This window comes from Crocuta crocuta, unplaced genomic scaffold (genome assembly GCF_008692635.1).
Source record: "Crocuta crocuta isolate KB4526 unplaced genomic scaffold, BGI_CrCroc_1.0 scaffold140, whole genome shotgun sequence".
NCBI lineage: Eukaryota > Metazoa > Chordata > Mammalia > Carnivora > Hyaenidae > Crocuta > Crocuta crocuta.
Window position 1 is genome coordinate 1,891,343 of NW_027527775.1, and position 15,941 is coordinate 1,907,283.

The window sequence follows — 15,941 nt, forward strand, 5'->3', positions numbered from 1 at the left end:
TTGTTGCAATACTTGCTTTATTTACTGGTCTGGAGTCAAATCTGTAATATCTCCAGTGTATGCTTGTATTTTTTTTTTAAATTTATTTATTGAGAGGGAGACCAAGAGAATCCTGCAGAGCTCAGTGTGGGGCTAGAACTTACCAACCTTGGGATCATGACCTGAGCTGCAACCAAGAGTCAGACACTTAACCGGCTGGGCGCCCAAGGTGCAACCAATGTATGGCTGTATTACTTTTGCTCCATTGTAAAACTGAAAAACCCTAATTTGAACCATTATTAAGTTGGGGACTGTCTACACAATAGCTATGTTAAGAGAGAACTCTAACTCAGGCTTTATAATGTGATTTGTTTTCAAAATATCCAAATCAAGAACTTTTTATAAATTGCTGGCCCAGAGTTTGTTCTGGGCAGATAAAGTGAGTCTATGCAGATAAAAATGAACTGATAATTAAAATTCTTCATATATGAATCAGTTATTTAAAGGCATAGGATTCCCCTCTGTTCCTTAATGGGAAATGAGCCAAGCAGTGACGCCAGTGAATCTGAGGAAGAAAGCAGATGTGGTAAAGATGGCCAACGGTCAAGTATGGCCAGAACCTGAGGGAAATGGCGCTCTCCCAGGCAAGGCAACGGGGCAAACATATTTATTTACACAATGAAATATGTGAAATCCAGAGCCAGTTGTTTGTATTAAATAAAATTGGGCAATAAACAAGAAACATGCCAGTCTAACTTTCAGTATGAAAATGTCCTCTACATAGTGTATAAAATACATAGAATTAAGAAAAAAGAGTACAGCGACAGTGAAAGAAAAATGGCCTCAAATGTAAGTCTCTGGCTAGTTGATAATGTCACTGTTTTTCATGTCTTTTATGTTTTGTTGTAGCATCTAAAATGACCAAATAAGCCATAATTCTGGAATAAATTCTAAAGCATAAGTGAGTATGTCATGTGAAATGAAAATGCAATTCAGGGCTGTATGGAGGATATACATTTATTAACAGTGAAAAAGCATTTACCCAAAATGAATGTTACAAAATACAAAGAGAACCTGCACAGTCCGGTGAGCTCACTAGTTTCAGCATTATCTCAACCTGCATAGGATTCTGTCTCACTCATTTTGACCTTTCTCTCTCTCTTATCTATAACCAGATTTTCAACTTAAAAATGAACAAACAGGAATACTGAATACCTAGACTTTGAAGCAGTAGTTACTAAGGAAAATGGAAAACAAGTTATCTGATCTTAAGCCCCAAATATTTTAAAACTGAATTATCTTCTAAAATAGAAAACAACAGACTAGTTACAGCAGCTATAACACAAGTCAGATAAGTTAGATAAGGTCCACAGGTACTAGAGTAATAACTAAGTACACTTCTTCCACTGTACCGATCTTTCATATGCATGTCGAGAGAGACACAGCTGTAACACGATGGCTTGGCTTGAGTGCCAATATGAAATTCTCTCCTTTCTGTTCAGAGTCTAGAAAACATATAAATATAGAACTTGAGTATACATATAATCTGTTGTTTTACTTTCCCAGAAGTCAGGCCAACTGGATAAGAATTCCTGATTCGGGAATGATAGTTTTCTGAATAGGTTTTTATTTTCTTTCTGGGATAGGTTTTATTAATATTAGAGATCTGTGCCTCACATAATTTAGAGTAAGTAGCAATACAGTAAATACCCTCAGAGAAAACCCTCACTTAACAAACTCCCTGATGGGCACTGTATTTTACAGTGAAGTACCAGGCAACTAAGAATTTTAGAGGAATACTAATGAAATTATTTTCTTATGGGGAAATAAATTTCAGTAAATTCTTAGTAAGTTTTAGAGACGACTAATTGAAACTAATTCTTCCTATTTAGTTCAACGAGAAACCTGTAAGACTGGCTAAATTGTTAACGGGCTCTGTGAAGCCTTACTTGGGTATATTTTAAGTTTGGAATCTAAAGGTAATTCACCTTTTAAAAGCTAATTTACTTAGTGCTGAAGAAATCTCATAGATCTGTCTTAAAAGGCAAGTTTGTCTAAAGGCATACAGAGCGTTCACATTCTGCTACACAAAATTTAGTTCTGTAATCCCTACTTGAAAGGATTTGGTTTTTCATTTAAAATTAATCATGTTACTTGTTTGTGCAGAAATACTCCCTAATTATATAAAACCTTTTTTTTAGGCTGTAGCAACATAGATAGGAATTGAATTCTGGAAAATATTTATCTGATAAGTAGGTAAGTTCTAAGTACTAAGGACATGTGTTGTAAATTTAATCCAATTTGAATATTAATATACATTTTATAATAACTTCACCAGTATCCTGGGTACCTTCATAACTTTCCCTAGTCTTGCAGGCATTTAAAACAACATCAGACCCAAGCCTGGCCTAATGGCTGGTCTTGGCATTCACTAGTCTATTTCCCTAACTGTTGACTGTTGTTCTTCTCTGACTATCCTAACTGTATAGAACAGTGACTTCCTGTATAGAATTCAACATCATTTCCAAAAAAGATACTTTACAGATAAGTCCAAACTTTATTCAAAACTACATCTTAAATTTAACGATACTAAACATCACAATGGGAGAGGGGGAAAAAAAAATCAAGGCCAAAAAGAAAGAAAGGAAAAACCACCCCACAGTGTATCAAGGCTTGAAATCTGTCCAGAATTCAGTTCTGATGTTTTAAACTGCCACGGGCAGAAATTAGCACACCTATCAAGAATGCAGTGTCAAACTAATTTACATTTTTATACAGATCAAAACAGATGTTTATTTAGTGCCATGTTCATATATATGCATTGACTATATAAAGCAAGTTAGATGAGCCTCTGAAGACCTCTCATACACTTTGGGCTCCCACTGTTTCTGAAAAAAAGAATGAATGCATTATAAATTACTGAATTAAGACCTAGAATTTATTGTTCTCTTACATTAAAACTTAGAGCATAAAGTTACTACAAAGGAAATACTAATGTAGTTTAAAAATGGGTTAAGAGTTTCTGTTTGAGGACGTCAGATTAAAACACTCCACTAGGGAAAAAATGTAAAACTGATTAAATCCTGACCAGGAAAAGTGGCTGTGAGGGAAAGCAGGACGGGGGACAGGTCCCCAGGACACTCAAAGCAGGTGGAGGTGCAGTGCCAGGTGAGAGGGGCTCAGCCCAGGCCCCTGAGCAGGGTCAGCATTGAGACACCAACTAGTAACACTGGGCTAAGCCACTGGGAAATCAGTTAAAGGTTTGATATTTAGTATTTCAGGGAGAACAAAAATAAAAAGTCTTCATTTTAACTGATTAATGAATTGATAGAGAATAACAAGAAAATCCTTTGATTTTGATGCAAGACACATTCTCCTCTGAGTGGCCCAGGGGCTGTGCTATTAGAGCCATATAAGGAAATCCGGGATTTATTCCCTGGTTCTGCAGTGAGGCCTACTTACAGAGAATAGCCTTCAGGAAAAGTACAGAAGTTTTAACTATTATAGTTACAAAATTAAAATGTTTGCTTTTATAACCTTAATGTAAGAAGATGAGTAAAACTGAAAAGACAGCAGAAGAAAAGGGGGGGGGGCGGCAATGGCTGAGTAATGACCAAAGTTGACAGAACCAGCAACCAACCATATATACTTAAAATAACAAAAGTATCAAACAGAAAAAACAAAAATAATAGTGAAAGGGGAGGTGGGTCCAAATACTCACTTCTGGTAGGGAAGATAAGAGATGTCTGAATTTTTTAAATTAAAAATTAATTCTAACAATATTATTTAAAGATAAACAGTATCTTATCCAAAAGAACTAAAAAACAGGAATTGAAACATATGGGCTCCTCCAATTATCCTTAATTCTTTTGTACTTTTCCTTCTTAAACAATATGCATCTATTACCTTGCTAAAACTTACGATTTTAAAAATAGAAAATTATCTGATAACACCATTTTATACCTAATTTCTAAATTAGGCAATGGGTCTTGACTTTCTATAGAATTATGCCTCCCTCCCAGTATTTCACTTAAATCTTCCAAGTACTAGGAGTAGATTTGAAAAATAAAATGATGGCATCAAGATTCAGTAATTTTTCAATATGAGTTGGTTGAAATTGGAAACTCTTACCAGGTTCTTTAAGTGTCTCAGAATTCCCAGCTAATTCTTCAGTCTGCATTTCACGTAATACTTCACCAGATAAATGGTTTTTCTGTTCTTCCTCTACCATTTTCTTCCTTAGATCTGCCTTTGGAATGAAAAACCAAAAAAGCCTCAAAATCAGTTTTCATTTCAGTAGCATTTGTTACATAAAGATAAGTTTAATTAATTAAAGGAAAATACCTCTGAATATATTGTCAGTTTAAGTGGTAAATCTTCAACTTTCACAAAGTCTTCTTCATCCGATTTTTGACTTATGTTACCAGACTCTGCTTCCTGTAAGATAAATTATATTTAATGAAGGCAATCCACTCTATCTCTGGATCTAAGTCTTTAAAGTCATCCATGCCAAGAGATAAAGTGGATTCTTACATATAAGTACACATCAGTAATCCCATCCTATTTGGTTTTTTCCTGTGTTCAACTCTATGAATAGAACAAAGCTGGGGTGCACAGGAAGGACCATGCACTGGCAGCTGTGGACATACTGTCAAGCATTTCTGTCCTCATTTGGTAAAGAGCCAGTTTATATAGGTTCAAAGACGACATAGCAGTTACACTGAGGGCAAAAGTAACGAGAAGAACAACAACTGTATCCAGCAGGGTATCAGTAAACACGTACAGGCTTTCAGTAGCAGCTCTGTGGAAGCTGAGAAAGAGGAGGTATGAATCTAATAACTCATTTTTGTGATCTCTTCAGTGTTTCTTTGGAACTTGAATTCTTTTATTCTCCTAGTTCTCCGTTTCTGATTTTTAATGGTATCACTGTACCAATTACACAAGTGGAAACCTTAAAATTTTCTTCTTCTTTCAACATTCCTCGCCCATCTCTCCCTCGTTCAGCTCGAACTTGGTATCTCTATGCATGGTAAGGGAGTTTCTTAACATCGCTTCCTTGACAACAGATCGTACGCAGTCACCAGATTCATCTTCAAAAAGCAGGACTTTGGCCATCTGACTTTCTTGCACAAGAACTTTCAGTAGTGGCCCCTGCCTAAATTTCAAATTCAAGTCCCCTCTATAATCAAACATTAATTTCAACTGACTGCCTCCTATAGCAACTCTGTGCACTCAGCAAATTATAGTAAGAATAAGCCTAACAGGTAACTTTCAAAGTTTAAAATACATAATTTTACTAGTGGTAAAGCAATCAAAACCCTTAAGATACTCTTTCTACTTATATTTCTGGAATATTGAGAAATTATGAAATCTTAATTGTAAATACCTCTATTAAGAAAGTTGGTATCAAAAAAAAGTGAAACACATTCTGTAGGCCTAAAAGTATTGTTATAAATCCCTTAATTCCTACTGACAAGAAACGTTTATAAAACACAGAGATCTAAAAAATAACCTACTATAAAAATTAAATTGAAACAAAAATGTCCAAGGTAAAAACTCATCTACTTACATCTTAAGTACAGATTTGCTACTATATTTCTTTCGTTTACGGTATAGAGATGAGGTGTCTACTGCTGTCAAACTGTGAACTTTCAGGTTTATCAAAGATTTATGAAATGCTCTAAAATACTTGATGTTAGGCACGGGTACTGTAAGAGATTAACGGTGACCCAGGTATCATCTGCCCAAATCTAAACTTGGAATGCACTCTGAAGATTGCCACCTACAGCTCAAAATTAGAAGAATAGCTTTTAGGTTTTCAGACAGTCCTCTTAATTCACTATCACCCTGCTATTCAAGTTTAAAATCAGTTTGAATAAAAAAAAAAAAGTTTTAGCAATTTCTAAGCCTAAACACAAAGGATACTCGTGTGTACAGACTGTAAGGGTTAACCTGGAAATGGAGAAATACCCACAGAAATGAAATGTAAATGATACGTACATAGTCATTCACTAACACTGGAGATTCAGTGTCAGGACTTCCGGCCAAAGAGCTCTCAGGAGTTTCCTGAGCAGATTTAACTTCTTTGACTGCAGGCACCAAGGTTTCAATTTCAGTTAAAGGCAAAGGGTTAGGCTGTTTAGATGAATCAATGGTAGTCAGAGAGTCCTTTTGGACAGCGCTATTTAAAGGTTGCTCATTTTCCAAGATGTTGAGGTAACAGGGTTTCACAGGAGTGCTGTCTTGGTCATCTGTCATCAAAAGATAACATTAATATATTGCAACAGCTATTAAATTTTACTGTTATACCAAATAGTAGTATATATGAATAAGTAACCAAGATATTTAAAATCCAAAAGAAGAGGCTACTACAAATTTTCCATATCAATGATTCCTAAAATTAGTTGATCAGATTCATCTGGGGATGTTTTAAAAATTAGATGCCTGAAATCCACCCAATTTCTAATAAAGTAGGATATTCATGAGTAATACCCAGAAATGGGCATTCTAAAAAATCCCCCACATTGGTAGCTAAAGATGTCTTCTTTAAAGACTTTTTTCTGTGTGTTTAATTATTTGTCAACTCTTATTTAACAAATGTTTGCAGAAACAAAGCCCTCATGTTTTCTACAAAGGATTTAGGGGAAGAAAAAAGACAGCCATCAGGTCCAAAATATCTTCAAAGTTATGTTAGCTAAGAATTTAATTATTTTAAGTTTTAAGCACATAAAGGCCACTTGAGATAATCTTAACATTGAACACTTTAGATTTCTTGCCTTTACTAGTAGTGGGTTCTTGTTCTGATGGGACATTTTTGCTTTCTCCTGATTTTTCAAAGTCATGTTGTAGTACCTAGAAGGAAAAAGTGATGTCTTAATAGCGGGGCCTGAAATAATAGGGTCACTATATAGGAGATGGGTTAATGTAAGGTTTTTGTCCAACATGAGACCTTCATACAAGAGAATTTAAAAAAATCTTCTCAAAGTGTTTGGAGAAAGGATAGATAAATAAAAAGGTTTCCTTTTCTTCTTTAAAATAATAGAAAACTAGAGTGTTATGGATTCCACTCTTTATTTTTTAAATCAGATTCAATCATGAATGACACTAAAAGGTATCTGTATATAGATGTTTAGGGAATGGAAGAGGAAGTGAGCAGGAGGGAGAAAGATGAAGTCAAGTGCCTTCAGCAAGAGGAGAGAACAAAAAACAGATTCACCTCATGCTGGGAAGTACCAGATTCTAGGAAGGAAGGAATACACTGTGGATGAAAAGAGCGGGTTGCTGGTGGTTCCCTAAAGCCGTTTAAAGAAAACACAAACACTGAGGTTCCCTCCCCAAACTCACACAGAAAATGGGAGATTATATTTTGGGTAAATGGAACTAGTGGGCCTCAGCCCTGGGGCTGCCAGGGGTAAGGGGGGGGTGCAGAAAGCACAAATAGGGACAGGATAAGATGTGCCGAAAACAAGAACTCAGCAGAGCGTGTGCAGTGATGGGATGCTCGGCATGGTTTCCACGTCCCGGTCCAGAGCAGCAGCAGCCAAGAGGATATATACTTCCTCCCCGGCAGGAGGAGGATGGAAGACCCTTCTGGGGAGAAACTAAACCACCCCAGAGGAAATCCAATAGTCACTGACATTTGGGATTTTCTATCAAAAAGCTAACTATCTGTCCAAATGCCCTCCAGTGACGCCCACAACAACCCCAATCAGCTTTTTGGAGTGTTGTTTTTTAATATAAACACCAAAGGTACTGCAGACATTTGAAGAAAGCCTGCAGATGAGTAAGAGAAGACAGCACTTCCCTGATGTAACAGCATGCTATTAAAAAGTAATCAGAAAATAGATTAAAAATATGACATTCATATAAGTGTTAAGGTCCATAGGAGTCTCCCAGAAAGTAAAGCAGAAAGACTAATTGGACAATATAAAGAAGAGAGGAGATTAGAAGTTAGACAATTAAACCAGGGGCACCTGGGTGGCTCAGTCAGCTGAGAGGGCATGATCTCAGTCTGTGAGTTCGAGCCCCACGTCGGGCTCTGTGCTAACAGCTCACAGCCTAGAGCCTACTTTAGATTCTGTGTCTCCCTCTCTCTGCCCCTCCCCTGTTCCCAATTTGTCTGTCTGTCTCAAAAATAAATAAAACATTAAAAGAAATTAAACCATGAGGGCCGATAATATCTGATAGTATTAACTCTAGGAGGAATGTAAAGAGAAAATGATGGGAAGGAAATATAAAAAAAGAAAATTTACCAAAATAAAGGAAATGATAATGATTGCTCACAGACCCGCCATGTACCCAGTATAGTGACTAAAAAAGACCCACAACAATGTGTATCACTATAAAACTTCCACAAAAGTCCAGGGGAAGCTCCAGTGTGGGAAAGAAAAAATACAAAGAATCACAACAAAAAAAGGCGCTGGCCATCTCAGCAGCAACACTGAAAACTGGGAGACACTGGAAGACACAGCAGTGTCTCTCAAAGACCTGAAGGAAAGTATGTGTAGCATGGAATAATTTACAATTTTCTCAGACATATAAAGTCTCAAAGTATTTATATTTAATGCACTCTTTTTCTGAGAGATCCTAGAAATGTGCTCCACCAAAATGAGGTAAAAGGATAAGACGAAATTCTAGAAACACAGAATAAAGAATGACAGAGGGGATTTCCAGGCTGCTAGCTCATGAGCCCGTCTAATGAGCAGCCAAACCCAGGACGGAGTAGGAAGAACAAAACTGACAGACTGGTTCTTGTAGAAAATTATACTGAGAAGTGTACTGAGCTCTCGGTGGGCAGAGTGAAGATTTGATTGGGTTTGGGTCAAAGAAAATTAGGTAAAAAAAAAAAAATTTGAGACAATTATTAATTTTAGGTGGAAAAAAATGTACAAGACTAAGCAATAAACAGTATTTGCTTATTAGTTCAGCAGTAATATTTATGTAGTTTGACTAAATCTATGGTTAAATGCAGATGTTAGCTGAAGACATGATTAAACAAGGACAGTATTAATATAATTAAATGAAGCATCAAAAGTGGCCTCAAAGTCTTCACCTACTAGAACAGGAAATCAACAGAGAATGTCTAATACATAAATACACACACATTATTCAGAAATAGAGCTAAACAGCCAAAGAAATCATACAAAATACTGCCTATGGAACAGGATGAAGTGGAGGGAAGAAAGGGAATGATTTTATTTTGTCACATACGATTTCCACGTATGACTAGGAAATAAATGAAAAATCCAGATCTTCCGCAGTAATCTTATAGTTTTTAGGACTTATTACCAAAAAGAAAAAAAAAAAAAAATTCAAGTGCTTTAAAGGTAAACATTGGTAAAACTAGTGTTTGATTTGGATTTCAATAAGGACAGTAAAGAGGTTTGTTTAGTCATCTCATCTCATCTCAGTGAGAGCAGGGAAGCTGTCAGTTCTGACACCTTAAAAAGGATCTGCCTTGAGAAGGGCAAATATCATGTTTGCACGTATAGGAGGATTAGGAGGAACTTAACTGAGGAACAAGGGGGAGAAGANGGAAGGTGTGTTAGTCCCAACCGGAATACCTGATCGTTCTGTTCAGTTTCTTCCGTAGTTTCGGTGTTAGCCTGAAGGGAAGTCTGAACATCTACAGGTCCTTCCTCAAATTCTTCTATTTCTTCATCTTCATTTTCATCTTCTCCACTTCCATAATTCGTCAAAGCCTGAGTTTCAGCTTTGGATAAGTCTACGTTGATTAATACACAGTTTTTAGTAAATTTTCATCACTAAATCTTTGTGTTAGCTCCCACATACTGCGTTCCTGCACTGCACAAGTCCTTTACATACAACGCCTGAAACCTTCAAAACAGTAAGCACTAGAATGCTGAGGCGCGGAAAGGGCAGGTAATTACGCAGGGCCGCACTGAAAAATCCAGAGTGGCTGGACACGAACTCTGTATTCATTATACTCCCCGCACCTGTGTGAATAAGTGACCTATAAAGAACTCCCGTATAAACCTAGTACGAGCCTTTACACTTACTAATAGACACCGGACATTTTTCACTTTCTTCATCTTCCTCTTGATCAGAAACCTCAGATCTCACATGTTTGGGACCATCACCATCATACATCTCAGATGTTTGCGTCCGCTTCACCGTTTCGGTCTCATCCTTGTCCTGGTCACAGATAAATGTACTTAATTCCTTCAAATATTTCTTAAAAAGGCATATAGTAAGTCTACCAAAAAAAAAAATTAAGTCATTATCTAATAAAAAATACAAAAAATAATTGTTTTTAAAAGAAAATAAAATTTTGTCAGAATCACAAATATTACGGTAAAAGCTGTTATTTAATCTTCTGTCTCAAAAGCACGGTCTTTAGGCACAAATTAATTAGCACATACTTTGTCTTCATCATCAATTTCTCCAGCAGGTGAGCCATGATCTCCTTCAAGAATCCTTTTGGCCTATAAGCAAGTTAAACAGAAATGAGGAGCAACCTTTCTACATTATACTTAGATATTTAGTAACTTTCACAAATGCTGCAGTTTCTGATAATAATCCAAAGCACTGACTACTTTCTTAGAAATGTAAATTCAACTCTTTCACTGAAATCTTTTAAATTAGCAAAACAAAACCAACCCTGCCTACCTGACATCTCCCTGGATATATAAGAGCATCTCAAATTTACTAATTCCAAAACAAAAACCTTGACTCCCTCCCCAAACCCCAGCCTCCTCCAGTCTTTGCAGTCTCCATAAATGGGCCTTCATGTGCCCAAGGAAAAAGTCAGACAAGAGAAACCAGCCTGTGCTGTACTTTTATTATCCATAACTAAACCATTAGAACTGCTCACTGACTCAACTGTCAAAATGGATCTGCTGGTGCACACTCAGAGCTGAGTCACATCATTTCCCACCCAGACTACTACAGTGGCCTTACGACAGTCTCCCTGCTTCTGGCTCTTCTCTCTTACAATTCCTATACAATGTGGTATCTAGACAAATCTTTTGAATTGCACAGGAGATGTCACTCCTCTGTTTCAAAATTTCCCATGGGTTTCCATTATGCTTAGAATAAAATAAAAGAGAAGGTCCTTACCAGTTGGGCCTTACCTCCCTAGGTGACTTCATCTACACTCTCACCTCATTTAATGGGTTCCTGCCACCCTAACCTTTTTCCTCTTCTCTGAACTGTTCTTTCATGCCTTATTTCATAAACCCACTCACACTGCCTCAAGAGAGTACTTATCTTAAAGTAGCCCTTCTATCATTTCTTACGGTTTTGTCCTGTTTTATTTTCTTCAAGCTCTTAAGCAATGGCTGAAATGATCTGAAACTATATCTAGATTGAAAATATTATGCAAAGTGTGAAATAGATGGCTTGACTTTATCCTACTTTACACTGCAGGGAGAAGGGTTACCTCTTTCTCTTCTGGGTCTTGACCTTCTTTCCCTCTCGTGCTTAGAGAGTCAAGAGGAGGTATGAGGGGTTGGTATGCCTCAAGGTGAGGGGGGAGAAACCTTCCAGTTTCATATGTGATCAAGACTAATTTAACAAGGCGTAAGAAGCTACAGAGATGTGCAGCCCAAGTCCTAACCTGTAAACAAGGCATATGTGTGTTGGTGGGGGTGATAAATATTCCTGGGAGATCTATTCCTGGGTGGGCAACCGCCACAGCAGGCAGTTAGCCAGCTGAGGCCCGGGTCCCAGTCCTCTCTCTCTAGCAGCTGACAATCATGTAAGATACCTGACAATTCCTGTCCCCAATTTCTGTCTGTATTCCTGATCTTGTAGCCACTGCTGTTACATCTGAGATTCAGTATGTGGCTACCATATGTACTGATTTATGGATCTGATTAATTGCTATAATTTCGAAAATATGTTTGCTGAGGTCAAGTGTGATTTTAGTTATTAATGATCAAGAACTATAGTTACATGCTAATTATAACTACTCCTAAAACTTAAATCCTAACGAATGTCATTTACCTCTTTGGCATAAGACTGTATCACTCCGGCTGCTTCTATTTTCCTTTTGCATCTCTGTTTAACGGTTATACTATTATTATCCAAATCTTGCATGAGCTTGAAGAAAGCCAATTCATTAAACAACACTTCAGATATCTCTACAAGAAGATCTTCTCCACAGTCTTTGAGTTTTCTGCCAGCAAATTTTGCTAGTGAATCCTATTCAAAGATAAACCAAGTAACTAAGATTATAGTAAACTTCAATTGTGGGTAGAGCAATACAGAGGATTAACAAATTTAAATTACAATACCCAGGGAGGGGCACCTGGGTGGCTCAGTCAGTTAAGCTTTGGACTTCAGCTCAGGTCATGATCTCATGGTTCATGGGTTTGAGCCCTGGGTCTGGTTCTGTGCTGACAGCTCAGAGCCTGGAGCCTGTTTCAGATTCTGTGTCTCCCTCTCTCTCTGCCCCTCCCCCACCCGTGTTCTCTCAAAATTAACTAAAAAAAAATTTTTTTTAAATAAATAAATTACAATACCAAGGGAAAAACAATTCTGTTACTTTTTAGTATGAAGAAAGTTTAATGGCTAAAATTACTAAGAAAAAAACAGTAATATTCTTTAGTGGAATTCAATAGGAATTGTGCTAGTCCTGCTTAAAGAGTATATAGAAGGAAAGGAAAAGGACCTACGATCATCCACTGATTTAGTCCCTACTTAGTGGAACTGGTGGCCACCAAAGAGTTAAACAGGGAACTCCTAACCCCGAATGTTCCTACACAGTACTAGGGGTACATATTTACCACGGTGAGAAGCTAAGGTGCCCAGGTAGGAAAATATGCAGTCTTCCCTTTCTAAATGTTAACAACAGAGTATTTTTTCAAGTTTCCTCCTTTTATATGACCCAGCATTCTTTTTTTTAGTTTATTTCTTATAGTCTTTTTTTTTTTTTAAGTTTATTCATTTATTTTAAGGGGGGGAGGGGCAGAGAGTGTGGGGGAAGGGCAAAGGGAGGGAGAAGAGAGAGAATCCCAAGCCTGATGCAGGGCTCAAACTCACAACCATGAGATCATGACCTGAGCTGAAATCAAGAGTTGGACACTTAACCGAATGAACCACTCAGGTGCCCCTAAGCCAGCAACCATTCTAATTTAAACTTTTTCTTCAGAATCAGTTTAAAAATAAACTTTAGTTCTATTCACGTTGAAACACAGCATCATCAAAGGAACAAGTCAGCCATCTATAGTCTATACATTTTTTATAGAACTGCATCTTTTTCTTTCTACAAATATGGACTATGCCATTTAAAAAACAGGCAAACAACTATGTTTTGTGTCTCCTCCCTCCAAGAAACAACCTTATCTAGCACAATTGTGGAAAATGTACAAATGTGGCTGCCTCGTGAAAAAAAAAATTCTCTCAATAGGTTTCTTCAGAAAAAAAGTAGAAGATAGTATTTTACACTCTACCTCATGAAAGATGTTCAGCACTCTGGCCAAGATTTACTGTAAATCTAACCTTTACTCTTTAGGTCCCTCTGTGAAAAAAAATCAGGAATAGGATAACAGAAAAGCAGCCAATGTTCTTAGAATAAAATCTGATTTCCAAATTAATACCTTGGCACCTGTCTCAATTATGGGACTAGTAGACAAAACTGAAGGAGGACTGCATGGATTCTGACCAACAAAAGTACTTAAGCATAAGCAGCTTCTCTCTGAGCCTGACTCTACAATGGAATTATTATTTCTTTCTGTAGGAATAAACTAAATTTATAAAAACACATTTGTCTAAAAATTATCCTAAACATGTTTAAACCATGCATAACAACACAGATGCCTTATATTTCTTAGAGATTATGTGTTAGTACAATTGGATTAAACAGAGCCAGCACAACTTAAAACTTATTATTGAATTAATACTTTACTCTTAATAAAAACAAAATGGAAAATTAAAGTGATGGAAAATGTGCATCGAGTGTAGTGTTTTACAAAAGTTAATAGAGTGAAAATACCATCTCTAAAGCAATGTAAACACAGGAATAGGCAGCAAGGAACAGTTTTATGGGAAATTTTTGTAAATTTTGTAAATTTTTTATAATAAAGATAAAAAGAAAAACGTATTTCACAGCGTGGAGTGAAAATACACATTACTGAACTATCTCAGTGGGAAAACACAGGAATGTATTTAACTGTAAAGGTGTTTATTATACGAAATAAGGTATGGTTACTTATCACAACCTTACTACTATTAACATGCCACAAGATGCTAGTACCAGCCTCTCCCCGCCTGTGTGACAAATGTCTGTAGATGTTGTAGTGTCTCTCCAGGCAAGCATAACTGCCCCAGGTGAGGACCACTACCTTAACATTCATTTAAAACTACTGTTACAGCCTAAGAAGTCTCCACAATCAATAGATGGTTTCTGGCTTCTAAAATTTCCCACAGTGGTAAAAAATTATTTTAGAAAATACCATGCAGTACTTTCTGAACATTTCAAACTGGAAATGTTCTTACTGAGTAGGAGAAAAATCAAAACAAAATTTTATTCTAGTTTGGATAGGCCTTACAGGATGATCGGGTCAAATGAAGACACGGGCCCTAACACAGTATATTTTCCCTAATAGAATTTTTTTTCAAAACCAGGTAAGGAATAACTTAAAAAGATACTGAAAGGTCATCCCCAATCGATGCTGGAATGGACATTTATTTCAATAAACTGCATATTGCCAGAAAATGGCAAAAAAAAAAAAGTCTCAATTGTATGTAAGTCATATAAGTATAAACTCTTACCTGTAATATACTTCCAAGTTGTTTATGAAAGAACTTTACAAACTCTTTGCTCTCATCATTTTGCTGGGTAAGGGTCAAAACCATGCGTCTAACTGAAGTTAGAAGTTGAGAAGAGCATACTTCATCCATGTGCTCCTGAGAAAAATCCAAGTTGGTTAGGAAATAAAGTTACCTATTGGTTAAAAAATATTAATTCACATGAGATTTTGTCTTCCATAGATGCCTCTCAATTTTCAGATGCACATTTAGAAATATTTATCCATAAGAAGAGCCAGACTCCCACACTATCCAGGTTAAGGGGTTTATACATTTTGACCAACCATAGCAGGTAACGGCCAGGAAAAGAAACTGGCTGATTCAGTACTTCATCACTTCCTTTCTTACAGTTTAGCTCACAACTCACCTGCTACCCACATGCTCCACCTATTTTCTAACTCCGCTTTCTCAGTCGTGGCACTATGGATACTCTGTGCACTGTAGGATGTCTAGCGGTGCTCTGGCCCTTACCCACTAGATGCTAGTAGCACCCTTTACCTTTCTAAGTCCTAAGGACTAAAATTGTACGTAGATATTATAAAATGTTTTTAAGGCCAAAATCACCTCAGTTGAGAACCACCGTCCTAACCTTTGGAACAAGTTTCGAAACTTTTGCGCAAGTTTCTCCTCCTTCACCTTCCTTGAGAAGCATGTGCAAGCACCTAATAATTCAAATCATGGTTCCCTTTTGGAGGTGAGTCCATGAAAACATCCACACCAAGTAACCTCAAGGTTCTAATCCCTCTTCTGCCACTAAACTTACTTGGGCAGGTCCTCTAACCTTTACTCAGGTAACTTTCTGCTCTGGTTTTGTTTTTTTCTATAGAAATGTATAAAGTGAGGTGACTAAAGTAGATAATTTCTAAGGTTCCTTAAACTGAAGGACTTAATAAGGTCTCTTTTGAAAAATTCATTGTCAGAGCAGGCCATTAAAAAAAAAAAAAAAAAAGGACAACAGTCTGTTGTCTTCAAGGGAGCAAATACCAGAGAAGTCAGATACATGAATAATCAACCACTACATGCTATGCACTGTCCAGCAGATGATACTTTTAACTAATAGGGGCCATTTCTCTTTCATCACTGAGCACAATGGCCAGCTCACAGGAGATAACTCATTACTGGCTGATAAACAGGTATCATAAAACCACCACACTAGGTTCTAGAAGGATTTGTAAAAGCATATTGGAAGC

At 36.9% G+C, this 15,941-nt stretch overlaps 1 protein-coding gene across 13 annotated transcripts in view; it reads right to left on the reverse strand.

The window, feature by feature from the left end:
* Positions 1–978: 978 nt before the first annotated feature.
* Positions 979–15,941, reverse strand: part of PCM1 (pericentriolar material 1) — a 78,328-nt gene continuing 63,365 nt past the window's right edge. For 8 of the 13 annotated variants that reach the window (XM_077772358.1, XM_077772388.1, XM_077772366.1 and 5 more), the window contains 10 exons: positions 14,716–14,850; positions 11,947–12,144; positions 10,362–10,424; positions 9,999–10,134; positions 9,543–9,703; positions 6,756–6,831; positions 5,980–6,230; positions 4,324–4,416; positions 4,111–4,228; positions 979–1,484 (listed from right to left, as the gene is read on the reverse strand). In XM_077772358.1, the coding sequence (XP_077628484.1) occupies positions 1,399–1,484; positions 4,111–4,228; positions 4,324–4,416; positions 5,980–6,230; positions 6,756–6,831; positions 9,543–9,703; positions 9,999–10,134; positions 10,362–10,424; positions 11,947–12,144; positions 14,716–14,850 (1,317 nt within the window). In that variant the 3' untranslated portion in view covers positions 979–1,398. Of the gene's footprint in view, positions 1,485–2,513; positions 2,868–4,110; positions 4,229–4,323; positions 4,417–5,979; positions 6,231–6,755; positions 6,832–9,542; positions 9,704–9,998; positions 10,135–10,361; positions 10,425–11,946; positions 12,145–14,715; positions 14,851–15,941 lie in introns of those variants that run through there. The other 5 variants (XM_077772384.1, XM_077772424.1, XM_077772449.1 and 2 more) reach the window with 1 other exon arrangement.